At 33.7% G+C, this 14,433-nt stretch overlaps 1 protein-coding gene across 1 annotated transcript; it reads right to left on the minus strand.

The window, feature by feature from the left end:
- Positions 1-10,801: 10,801 nt before the first annotated feature.
- On the minus strand, positions 10,802-11,923 carry LOC123657593. Its single transcript, XM_045593114.1, has one exon. The coding sequence runs from the start codon at positions 11,921-11,923 to the stop codon at positions 10,802-10,804; it is 1,122 nt and encodes a 373-aa protein (XP_045449070.1).
- Positions 11,924-14,433: the final 2,510 nt, after the last annotated feature.

Consider the following 14,433-nt stretch of genomic DNA (forward strand, 5'->3'; position numbering starts at 1 on the left):
AATTAGTAGCTTCATTGAGTGATTTGTTGGGTGGGTTTATAGAGCTGCTTTATTTACTTGAATCATATATCACATCGCACGTTAATAAATATTTTAAAATTTTAGGAATGTGTACACATATACCATAATAAGGTTTATTATATTCGAATATGAGTGTGGCTTAGGAATTTGTCTTTGTTTAGTTCTCGTGGAAACATTTAAAGCACAAATGGATATGCCATAGTTAGTTAATTATTTATATTTTATTTATTATTTACTCTTTATTGTACACCACAATATGCAAATACAAAATAATAATAATACAGACAACTTAAGAATGTGTAGTACAAGAGGCGGTCTTATGGCTAGTTAGCCATTTCTTCCAGACAACCCGAAATAGGATTGAATACTATTTATTTGAAGATCGGGTAGGTGATGCAGTTATATTGTAATAAACTTACATACAAATATCTACACATTAATACTTACAAGCAATACATATATATACATTTGATTAATATAATATAATAAACTAATAAATATAACAACAGTATCTCATAGCAGTTACAATCAATTTCGCCATAAATAAAAAAAAAAAAATGATAAATATTAATAAATAAAATAAATAAATAAATTTAATTGGAATCGCCCTCAGTATTAAGGTAATGTATTTTAACTAATCTTTTGAACGATGGCAGTGATTTGGCTTCTTTGATACATAGTGATAAATTATTCTATGGTAAATTATATCTATAGAGATAATGAAGCTTCCACCATACTCAATTGGGACCAACCTCAGAGATATCATAGCGTCGCTATAGTTCTAGCACTAAAGTTTGACAGCATTGTACTATAACAATAGAACCTAACGTGTCAGTTTAATATGACGTTACTACGAGCTCAGTCTGATTAAAGCATAAAATTTTATAGAGAGGGATACATTTTACTACTCATGCATTTTGTTGTTACACGTTGCAAGGTGCAGGACCAGATAAAGTAAGATCAACGAAGAAGGCTTTACATATGCATTTTGCATTTATTTGGTGTTGTTGTAGCAGAAAAAAAAATATTGAAAATTTTGATGTTTGTACGTATACGGCGCGAAAAGTTCTAATTGTTATTATAGACTTATTTAGACTTTTTAGCTATATAAAAGCGACGCTTCTTAGATATGAAAAATTATGTTAAAATCAGAATTGTATTAAAAAAAAATTCGTTTCGCCGACGATATTGTCATCTTTGCGGAGACGCTGGATGAGTTAGGCCAAATGCTGGCCAGCCTAAACGAGTCCTCCCGACGTGTCGGTCTCTGTATGAACTTGGATAAGACGAAAGTTATGTTTAACAACCAAGTCATACCGATACCGGTATCGGTCGATGGTACCCTTCTCGAGGTTGTTCAGGATTATATTTACCTAGGCCATACTATCCAACTAGGCCGCAACAACTTCGAGAAGGAGGCCGATAGGAGGATTCGGTTGGGCTGGGCGGCGTTTGGCAGACTCCGTCGAGTCTTCACTTCGAAGATTCCGCAATGCTTGAAGACAAAAGTTTTCGAGCAATGCGTCCTGCCTGTGTTAACATACGGAGCCGAGACGTGGACACTGACCAAGGACTGGTCCACAAGTTTAAAGTCGCTCAACGTGCAATGGAACGGGCTATGCTTGGGGTCTCTCTCAAAGACAGGATTAGAAATGAGACTATCCGCGAGAGAACGAAGGTAACCGACATAGCCCACAGAATTAGCAAGTTGAAGTGGCAGTGGGCTGGTCATCTGTGTCGCAGGACCGATGGCCGTTGGAGTAGACGGGTCCTAGAGTGGAGACCGCGTCTTGGCAAACGCAGTGTGGGACGTCCTCCGGCCCGTTGGACCGACGATCTACGTAAGATTGCCGGTGTAGGCTGGATGAGGATTGCGGAAGACCGGGATGTGTGGCGCGAACTTGGGGAGGCCTATGTCCAGCAGTGGACTGCGATAGGCTGAAGTGAGAGATTAAAAAAAAATATATAATGTAAGTAATCCTTCATATATTTTCCCTTCTACGTGACATTGTTAAAAGTATTTGTACTCTTTTAACGGCCTTAACTGAAATAAGATCAAAAGAAGAATATGTAAAAGTTTTAGGAAGAAAATCAAATATTTTTTTAATATCATATCAAAAATCGACCGTTCCAGCGGGGATCGAACCTGCATCTCCGACTGACCGTGTCGGTGCTCTAGCCAATTAAGCTATGGAACGTCTATCTTAAAAAATGTTTAGAATTTCCTAATGTGTGGGTAACACAAAAATAAAATCGTACAAATCAAATCAAACGAATTCATTATATTATACTATCTAGTTCTATCGTAACTAAACTAACATTTTGCAAATAGTACATATATACATAAGCGTGCCCATTTACATATACCGTTATAACATAACGTAGCGTACTTGGCCGTTTGGATTGTGTTGACCGTTTCCCGCTGATATGGCGACCAATAAACGGAAATTGCCTTGCGATGCCTAATCCGATGACGATACTGATTTGATTATTAAGCAAAGTAAGCAAGGCAATATATATTCGAGATATATTTTTATATATTATGACAAAAACATATTCATATGTAGTATACACACACATAATTAGCACTTAATATAATACAGACTAAGCTGTTATCACGATTTCTAATAAATTGGGGATGATAAATATACATAAATTAATCAAAAATGTAGACAAAATTTCATTTGTATAGCACTTATTTTTTAATAATAAGATAAAACCTATTAGAATATGTATATTTTAATAAAATAATGAAATATGTATTTTTAACAGAATAAGTATCGTTGAATTTTTGATCTTACTAATACCGGTAGTGTTAGAGCAGTAAATAAATTGAGATTTCGATCCTCCCTTTTATCAGGTGAAGAGGTCGTTACACTTTGGTGATCTACGAATATGTACGTTTACAATCTGAACGTAAAAAGGCAATAAAATTTCTGTATGTATTCAGATATTTTATTCAACTTTAAAATAAAAAGTAATAGAATTTTTATTTCAATGTTTGTAATATTTTTGTATACAAAGGATTTGATTAGCTATTGTTGCTGTATAAGCTGTACTTTACTGAACTTTATAAGTAGCGTTCGGTTGGACAAAGACCTTTTTCATATCACAGAGAAGTTAAGACTTAATCAGCCTCGATGTTTCATTCCAGGTTAAACAGATTTGTTTTCTCAGAATTTCTTCAGTTAATTCCACCTTTGAATAAAAGGTACTTTAGGTTCGGTGAGGATTGAATATACGATTTTGCAGTAAAGGTTCACATGTAAGACTTGAAGAAACAATGAAGAAATAATAGAAAGATAAAAAAAAAATCTTTTTTGATTCCATTAAGCTTGTATAAAATTTTGTTGTTACTATCATATGCTTAGAAATATTAATATTAATATCGTACAAAGAAGTTTATAACATAAGAAAGTTATTTCTCACTTAACCTCCATATTTCCGCGTTACTGTCGACATTGTTGCCTGTAAATAGAATTTGTTTGGGAGTTTACATATAAAAACGCAATAACTGTCAGGAGGGCGATACGGCGCCACTAGGCATTGCCTCCCTCTGTTCTCGACTATGTCCATATATCTTTCGGCGATAACTTCAAGCAATATTTATGCCATGCCAACCATTGTATTTTATCGCATTTAATAATACATATGAAAAGAATTCTCTTGTGTAACATCGTGGGCCATTGATGTGTTGCTGAAAATATTTAATGACTTCCCAGTCACTGAATCTTTTAAATTTAACCCTATTTATTCCAAACAAAAATATACCTTTACACTTAACTGAAGTGAGCGAAGAGAAGTTTTAGGTTACACTTTTTTTTTTTTTTTTAAGTTAATTTATTTATTTATTTCCGTACTTACACAACATATTCAAGTAACAAGTGAAAAAAAGGAACAATCAGTTTCTAGGTGTAATTTGAAAGCAATGATAGCTGAGCTATCTATATTAAGGAGAAGCGATTTGCCTCCCAAGAATTCTACAATTTTTACTTTTCATTAGTTTTCCACGAGTTGTTCAAAGTTCAAAGTTAATGTAACTAAATGTAATGTAATTATAAAGTTACATTATATTCTACAAAAGATAACATACATAATTTTTAATATTAAGTAGGTTAAGAGTGAAATAATAAAAAACAAAAACAAAAAAAAAAAATTAAATAAAATAGTAATTTTGTAACAGATATGTCTGCATGATTTCAACTAAGAGTTACCATAATGTATTTGTGTGTGCGTGTATGTAAGTGTATGTTGGTATATGTGTATGTTTGTGTTGGTGTGTATGTTTGTGTTTCTGTATATGTTTGTGTGAACTTTTATATTAGAGACTAGTTGACCTTATAAACGTTGTCTTGCCGCTAAACGCTATTAAAAAATAGGGTAAAAGAAAGAAGAAGAAAGTAGAAAGGTAAAAAAGTTTGAGTTGTATGTATTTATTAATTCTCAATTATAATAAAATAAAAATAAAAAATTTTGTCAAAAAAATAAAATAATATATTTTGGGTTGATTCACCCTTATCATTTAGGGGTATGAAAAACAGATGTAGGTCGATTCTAAAATCTATCCAATATAAACACAAAATTTTGAGACATATTTGAAGTTTGGTATATTATCATATAAACCGACTTCAAAAAAAGGAGGAGGTTACTCAATTCGACCGTATATATATATATAACTTCGCCGTTTATGAACAGATTTTGATAATTATTTTTTTGTTGGAAAGGAAGTATCCCTGATGTGGTACCACGATGATAAGGAAACCAGGATCTGATAATGGGATCTCAGAGAAATCGAGGGAAATTCTCGAAAATCCGCATAACTTTTTACTGGGTAATCAAAAGCCGATGTTTATCATGTGGTCACATTTAAATTTCATCGAGATCTGATTACAACTTTTGGAGTACAACTTTGATAATGTGTATTTAATTGACGATTTTTTCATCTACCTATGTTGTATTTCTTATCGATATAATTGAAGTCGTTTTTTTTCGTTTGCCTGCAAATAAAATTATTAGTTATTGTTATTTAGTTAAGGTTAATGTAAAAAGTGTAAATTTTCTGTTAAGGGGTTTAGTAAAATCGTCAGATTTGTAGCGTTGTAGCGCGTAATACGACTGCTACGATAATTGCGTAGGTATGCGTAGGTTTGCATAAGGTTTTCGTATTGCATCGTGCATTACTACACTTAAAGTGTATTCCTTATTTATATTAGGTGTTATTTATATTACCTAAGTGTCATGTTGCAGTAATAATCACAGTAAATAGTTATCAAAAACTAAACATTTTTATATCTTTAAAGTGACAAGTATACGGTCCGATATTCCTAATGGATACTATGGATAAACTAATATTAGCCTACGTAATGCCAGGAACACTGCAAGCGCGTTGCCGACCCTATCCTTGAACCTTCCCAGAAGCTCTGGCTACCTTACGCTTAACAGGATCTCAAAATTCTGCAACTGTATTATTTGACTGTGATCTTTACATTTAAAGACAATATACATCTAAATGTATGAAAAGGACATTGTACATGTGTTAGGATATGCTTGTATATGTAACAGAGTTGTTTGTGCTATCTACAAGTTTGTGCCTGTATCGTAAGTGTTTTCGGACCGACCCAGGATATTGTTCTATTGGCTGTTGTTAGATGAAAAACGTGTATTATTATTTCCTTATTTTTTTTTACTATGATAAAACTTACATTGCTGAAATATTATAGTAAGAATTTTATTAGTGGTCGCTCGCAGTTAGATATGTATTCGAATACAAATCCCTTATTTTTTGTCGTACAAAATATATGTGACTCACATTTTCAGTCTTCTCTCCATTTTTAAACTTACCATTTGATCCAGTATTCTACAGATAAAATATTTTGAAATAATTTTTTTCTTATTTTACGTTTCTGTTATTTCTTCTATTCCGAAGTGTTCTAACAATGTTTTATTTTAATATTTGAACAATAGAAAAAACACTTCCTTAAATAAAAACACCGCACAGTATTATACTCTTTTAAAGTTTAATAATAGTAGACAGACATTTATCATAAAGCCAGACCAACCTCGCGAGCTCTTGTCCAAACAATGCGAACACAATCATTTTAACATCTTTTGTTTTAAATTCAGGGCAACGACAAATGGTATTGTACGGTTAAAACGTTCTGAAGTTTTTACACCTATTGTAATCATTTGTTTCAGTCGGCTTTTACAACAAAATATTAATTTATATATAAAATAATAAATAGCTACTGATATCTATACTTTTGTATGTAACAGTTCTTTTGTTCTGATTTTTTTCCTCTCAGGAAATCTGATAAAAAGGTAAAATAACGTAACACAAAATAACATTTTTCAGCATTTCACAAGATGTTACAACTGACTTATGAATATGATTTTAAAAAATAATATTTTTTTTAATATTGTTTTATTGTTACTTGTGCCTTGTTACAAAAATTTACCAAAACTGACATCTTTTTCATAGCTTTTTAACAGATTTTTTTACAGTATTTGAGTTTTAGTTTTAATGCTTAAATTTTTATTCATTTTGTGCTGTAGTCTTGTACAATAACTTAGCCTTTGCTTAAAAAATTCGACCATCCTTTAAACATAACTATTTTAATTTTATTGATATATATTTACAATAAAATATTTTAAATTTTTGTGACATCATAAAATCAATAGACAGCAGGAGACATTGAATGTTTTAAGTACCTAGTTTGTAAATACGAATATAGTGTGTCTTTTTTGTTTAATAAACGAGTACTGATTATGTTTTTCACACATTTTAGAAATTTATAGAGTGAGATGGTTCATTGTTTGGGGTGTGGCCAACGCTTTTTTTCTTGTTTTAAATTGTAACGGCCAAAATATTGGATACTTCTAAAATTTACTGTAGAGATTTTTTTATAGATAAATAATTTTACACTTCTGCTTCTGTTGCTCTAATACTAGAGATATTACAAAACTTACAAAGCAGAATAGGGGGTCAAAATTTTTCCGAAGACCATTGGGGAAAATTCTTCTTGCATAGCTCAAAAGCAGATGGCAGAATCAGTTGCTCTCGCCCTGATCTGATAAGAGGTCGAGAAATCTATGGACAGCTGTATTCGTCTTGCACACAAAAGTCTGAGACTTGGGACACCGAATATCAATGTGTACCATTATTGTGTCGTTTTTCGGTAAACATCCTGGACTTGGACTGACTGAAATCGCATGAATACCTGTTAAGAGATAAGGGATGTACACTCTGTGTGACTGTTTGGTGGAGTGAATTTTCGAAAATAAGGGATAACAGCCTACGATACAGGTTTATTTCACGAGTTTTAGTAGTATTTAATTAATTTTATAAAAATAACTTTCATGTTTATTACTAACTAGCTGACCCGGCGAACTTCGTATCGCCTAATACAAACTTTATCGTATGGTATTAAAGTTCAAATTGACTTTTAAGTATTATCACAAATCTTTTGTATGGGAGTATAGAAAAGTGTTGTTTTTAGACTTTTTCAGGAAATTTAAAATTTTTTTTTTAGAATTTTTCTCTCCGTAAGAACCATCCTCGTACTTCAAGGAACATTTTAAAAAAAGAATTAGCGAAATCGGTCCAACCGTTCTCGAGTTTTGCGCTTAGCAACACATTTTGCGATTCATTTTTATATAAACTAATTAACATAATTAGCTTGAGACAAATTGATTTCATTAAAATCAATCAGGATTAATCATTTGCTTTGAATATTCAGGTAATCCTGCGTAATCGCTTAAAGCTAATTAATCAGTAATCTAATACTACATATATATAGGTTATAAAGTGTTGAAAATACGCAAGGTTTCATACAAGTTTGAGATAAATTTTGATTCGTAAAAGGTATCTTAATTTATATATATAAAGCAGGCTATAATTAGTAATAATTATTTATACATATATATAAAATAATTTTTAACAAAAAAAAAACCGACTTCAAAAAGGAAACTAAAAAGTGAAAAATAAATTTACTTAGTACAAAGTAATTCGTATTTTGATTTAGTTAATCAGAAATGATTAAATAAATATTTTATAATTTTGAAGTCGGTGCCAAGTAAAACCATAACTACTCTAGTATCTACTCATAAGTTGTATTCAGTTTTCTTTCATAATTTGTTTCATTGACTATTAGGTTGAATACTGTTATTATTCTGTTATTGTTTTGACATATCTAATAATATTTTTTGTACTTGTTTGTTGTGTGTGTGTGTGTTGTTTGTATTTGTTATTGTAGCCAGGTTGTTGTAGTATTTACTTGGCACCAACTTCAAAATTATAAAATATTTATTTAATCATTTCTGATTAACTAAATCAAAATACGAATTACTTTGTACTAAGTAAATTTATTTTTCACTTTTTAGTTTCCTTTTTGAAGTCGGTTTTTTTTTTGTTAAAAATTATTTTATTTTACAAGTTTTAGTGATGGGTAGACCTAACAAGGATGCTTTTTCTCTTATGTCGGGGGTTCGGAAACATACACAATACGTCTGTCGTGCGCGAGGATTGAACCCACTAACGCCAGCGCAACAGCCGGTGCTGTGACCGCTGCGCTAATGCGTCGACATACTATGAGTAAAGTTCGCTATCAGGTGTACATAATAACAACCGGGACTGACAGCCTAGCGTGTTCTCCGAGGCTAGGTTGGTAGAACCACAAGGATTAACAACTAGACCAAAAATAAATATTTATATAAACATAAATATCCAATCCGAGCTGGAATAGAACCCGCGACCGTCGGTGTTTAAGCGCCGCCGACACGGCACATGCACCATTATATCAAAGCGGTCGTCAAACAGCAAAAGGTAACTGCTGTAAATTGTTGAGAAATTCCCTCGAGTGTTTATGGGCTCCATCATCAAATCTGGTCCTGCGACACAGATGATCACACAGCAGGTAATTGCTATAAATCGTTGAAAAGTTCCTTCGACTATCTTTCGTAACCCTCATCAGACTGAAATGGCACTTATAACACATATATATGCAAAGTTCTCATCAATAGAAACGGATTAAGTTCAAACAGCAGGTAATTGCTATAAATCGTTGAAGAGTACCCTCGACTATCTTTCGTCTCCATCATCAGACTGAAATGGCACTTATAACTCATATATATGCAAAGTTCTCATCAATAGAAACGAATTAAGTTCAAACAGGAGGTAATTGCTATAAGTCGTTGAAGAGTACCCTCGACTATCTTTCGTCTCCATCATCAGACTGAAATGGCACTTATAACTCATATATATGCAAAGTTCTCATCAATAGAAACGAATTAAGTTCAAACAGCAGGTAATTGCTATAAATCGTTAAAGAGTTCCCTCGACTAACTTTTGTCTCCATCATCAGACTGTAATGGTACTTATAACTCATACAGGTGCAAAGTTCTCATCAATAGAAACGAATTAAGTTCAAAAAGCAGGTAATTGCTATAAAGTGTTGAAGAGTTCCCTCGACTATCTCTCTTCTCCATCATCAGATCGACTCCAGACCTTTATTAAATAGTAGTGCTTTATAGTACCTAATGAAAACATGATTAAATTTACTAGTCATCCTTACGATTTTTGAAAGTTTCCCTCGATTTCTCTGGGATCCCATCATCAGATCCTGGTTTCCTTATCATGGTACCAAACTATGAATATCTCCTTTCCAGCAAAAAAAGAATTATCAAAATCGGTTCATAAACGAAGAAGTTATCTCCGAACATACATTAAAAAAAAAACATATATACGGTCGAATTGAGTAACCTCCTTCTTTTTTTGAAGTCGGTTAATAAAACTAGCTGACACAGCGAGCTTTGTGCAAGTAATGTTTTCTTTTTTCCGTGATAAATATCGATATATTTATCGCGGTTTCATTTTAATTTTCTTTTATTGTAACCTCTGCCTGACTATAACGAACACAATTAAAAACAGAACTATTTAATTTGATGCAGTCGCTTGAAAGTTGTATGCGTATATAATCATCATCATCATTTCAGCCTGTCACAGTTCACTGCTTGATACAGGCCTGCACAAGCTCACGCCAAAAATAGCAAACTCACTTCACTTTCTCACTTTTGTCTATAGTCACGCTGGGCAGATGGGTTGGTGAACGCAGGGCCAGCTTTGTCGCACCGAAGACGCTGCTGCCCGTCTTTGGCCTGTGTATTTCAAAGCCAGCACAGTTGGTTATCCCGCCATCGGCCGGCTTTATAAGTTCCAAGGTAGTAGTGGAACTGCGTTATTCCTTAGTCGCCTCTTACGAAACCCACGGGAAGAGAGGGGGTGGCTATATTCTTTACTACCGTAGCCACACAAATGCGTATATATTAAGAAATATTAATAATTAATAATAATAATAATAATAATCTTTATTTCGGGACTAGCCCATATAGTGTTAGTAACAATGATGCTTATAGTCTAATGTTAGTACAATTACATTTAAATAATTAAATAATTACATTTTAATAAATTTTGAATTAACAATAACTATAATAATATTTCTTAATAATAATAACAACAATTTTAAAACAACTAAAATGTGCATTCCCTTTTTTAAGTATTATATTAATGTGAATTATAATTTAATTATTAATTTATTTACCATTTCATTATCATTATTAACAATTTATAATTAAGGAGTTAAATACAATGAATTAAAAACACACAGAACACAAAATAGACATGAAAAAATATATATATCAAGTTAATCAGTATCATTCAATCCTCCTTTCACTCTTCGTGGCTTTCATCCATATCGTATGTACCTATCATGCTAATGTTATTAATTTATTTAGCGGCTCGGTCCGACGGCATAACATGCATGGTGATCCAATGTTTTATTATGGATCCGTCAAACCGGTCCGCAACTGTACGCAGGATGCTGTTGGTGCTCGCGCGTATCCGCCTCCACAGAGATGCCACACGCTTACGCATAATTGCATAAAAGCCATCTGTATGCTCCTCTGCGAACATCCCCGAGGCACTGCAGTGTCGCGGGAGCCCCAACAGCGCCCTAAACGCATTATTATACTGGACACGCAGGACGCTGTAGGCCTTCTTAGTATATTTAATCCACAGGCTGCAAGTGTAAAAAGATTGACAGTATGCTCTGAATAGAGTTATTTTAACTTCATTTGTGCACTTTGCAAACCTGCGGATAAGCATGTCACTTCTGACCGCCAGCGCCCTACGTTCCCGTTCCATGTCCATCTCATCGCTCTGGTCAGCATTTACCCAATGCCCCAAGTACTTGAACTTTGTTACTATTTTAAGCGAGGTGCCACTTATTGTTACCGACGGTACTGTGGGATAACATTTATTACCTGCTTTAAATATAAGCATTTCGCTCTTTTCGGGATTATACCTAAGGCCATGAGCCACTGCATACCTCTCACAGATCCCTAATAATTTTCTAAGGGCTTTGATTGAAGGGCTCAGCAGCACCATGTCGTCAGCGTAACTTATATTGTTAACAAATGTACCATCAATAGAGCATCCGACTTTGGTGCTGCTCAGCTCCTCAATCAGACGGTTCACATACAAGCTAAAAAGCTTCGGCGAGGTCACTCCTCCCTGCCTTACCCCACATTCCAGCCTGTATGGCTCCGACAGCGAGCCCGCCCAACTAATAATGTTATTCTGGTTACCGTACCAGTACTTCAATAGACGTATAAGGCCTTCAGGTAGTGTGGTCTCTGTCTTTAATTTATGCCACAGCTTATTGTAAGACACCAAATCAAAGGCCTTTGAAAGGTCCAGGAAACACGCATAAACTGGTGTGTTCCTGTTCGTATAGTATTGGACAGTATGCTTAAGACACAGCACTGCACTTTCAGTGGACAGTCCGGGTCTAAATCCGAACTGTGCGTCATGCAGATTTAGATGCGTATCCAATCGGCTACTGAGCATACTGTCCAGTATTTTTGCAATGATGGTGGCCAATGATATGGGTCTATAGTTACGTCTATCAAAGACATCCCCTGTACGGTTTTTCACAATAGGTACCAAATTAAATCTTTACATATTTAAGTTAAATGACAACACATTAGGATAATTATACAAAACTGTCTGTCTGTGTGTATAACTCAATTAATTTATAATCTACCCGGTTCCTTTATATCAATTATACATAATGAGTTCATTTTACCAATGATATGGTAAATCTAATACATAAATGCAGCCACTAGATGGAGCAAGGTTCGTCGTAAATCCGCAAACATAAATCTAGTTACATTTTCGCATAAGACGGATACCCGATGTCACCTAACAGACCTTTAGCTACGAAATATATTCAAATTCTTATCATAAATTCAGTTTTAGCCTCCACATTTTTGAACCTTCGTGTAATTTTCATGAAACGGGCTTTCTTAAGTTTTCAAGACCAGTCCAGGCAACGGAGACCCGATAAAACGATGCACCTCTTGCTATTCGTGTGAAGTATCCCAAACCCGAATACCCTGGATTAAAATCTTAGAAGAGGTTGGGCGGTAAAGATTTAACCTTATGAACAACAAAGGATCGGGTCGGGTACCCTTAGCATGTTTTATGTCATAAGATATAAAAATTAGTCGACCAGGATAAATTTGGTTTAGTACATTATTATTGTCCTCTGGACAACTGTGGCATCCATTAACCATTTTTAACCGACTCCCAAAAACGGAGGAGATTCTCAATTCGACTGTATTTTTTATGTATGTTACTTCGGAACTTTTGACTCGGTGGACCAATTTCTACAATTTTTTTAATCGAAAGTTGGTGCGTGTCATTTGGTCTCATTTAAATTTATTTGAAAAATAACAACTACTTTTTGAGTTATATCTAATAATGCTTTTTTACTTGACTATTTTTTCGTCGACCTACGTTGTATTATACCGCATAACTTTTTACTTGGAGTGTCAATTTTGATGATTGCTGATGTTTATTATGTGGCCACATTTAAATTTCATCGAGATCTGATTACAACTTTTTGAGTAATATTTGATAACGCGTATTTACTTGAATATGTTTTCGTCTACCTACGTTGTATTACTTGTCGATGTAATTGAAGTCGGTTTTTTTTTCGTTTGCGACCAAAGACAATTATTTCGTTTGGAATCATTTTTATTATCGGTAAATGCGTTATTAAAAAAGAAAATTGTATAGCGGTCACTTCCTCTTTATAAATAAAGATTCATCGGAGATATATCTAGAAACTTCACAGCACTCCCTAATATTTTTCAAGGATATATTCTGAGTATACATCTTAGATAAATGGTAATCTACGTTAATTACAACTTTTGAGTTTTATGTTTGTACGTCCAAAAGATATCTCATGGTATGAGTAAGCTCGAAAGATAGCTAACTCACATTTATAAGCATCAGTAAATAGAATCTATCCCTGTATCTGAATATAGTGTAGTGTATGAAAATATATCATTTTTTCAGTTACTGTCACATGTACGCGTTGGCGTAGCGGTCACAGCAGTGACCGTTGCGCTAGCGGACACGGGTTCGATTCCCGCTCACGACAGGAATTTGTATTGGCCATATAGATATTTGTCGTAGTCTGGGCGATTGTGCTTGTGTATTATGTGTGTTTCCGGACCACCGACACAGGAAAAAATCCTACTGAAGGTCGTTGAGTGTGAAGCATTTATTATTATTATAAACCACGTTCGTTTTTTATACACAAATATTTCTCGTGTATAGGCGTCAGAAACAAACAATTTTTACATATTTACAAGTGGAAAAAAACGAGGCTATAAAATTCTACTACGACCGAAAACTACATAATTTCCACCAAGTTCAGATTAGGTACATTATAATCATTACCTCGAGATATAATACAAATAATTAAACAAAACCATTTCTATTATTTGTATGTGGCACCAAATCCTATTAACAGCTAATATACATACGAAATACGAGCTGGCTTAAATCCGTAAATCTAAAATTGATATTGCAGAGCAATATCGGATGCATTCTGATAGAAAGCTCGCAGTGACATACAAGTACGTCTGTGTTTCACCGCAACGCGGCGCCCAGCGCTGATATGAAAATTTATCTTTCATTAAACCGGTGATGCATTGTAACATCTAAATACAAATATATTCGTTAGTGTGTGCGAATAAAATTCAATCCTTTGTATATTTGTATAACTTTGGGTGAGGTTCGATCCTGTGATATTTTTGTAAATCTTCTGTATATTAATTAATACGTGAAGCGAAAACTTTGTAACCCTTTTTACGAAAATTACGCGGATGGAGGAGTATGAAATTTCGCACACTTATGGTCGAATTTTGAGCACTGGGCGACCTCTAGTAAAGTTTAATATAATATATACGAACACAATTTATGTATTTTTTGTAATGTATGTTTTCTAAAGGTGCGTCTAGAGGTTGAAAATAGTTTAGAGTTTAAAAAAAATATCATTTGACTGT

This window comes from Melitaea cinxia, chromosome 11, assembly GCF_905220565.1.
Source record: "Melitaea cinxia chromosome 11, ilMelCinx1.1, whole genome shotgun sequence".
Lineage (NCBI taxonomy): Eukaryota > Metazoa > Arthropoda > Insecta > Lepidoptera > Nymphalidae > Melitaea > Melitaea cinxia.

What these genes read in the sequence shown, in the direction of transcription:
- LOC123657593 (XM_045593114.1), bottom strand. Translation starts at nt 11,923, where the DNA reads ATGCTCAGTAGCCGATTGGATACGCATCTAAATCTGCATGACGCACAG.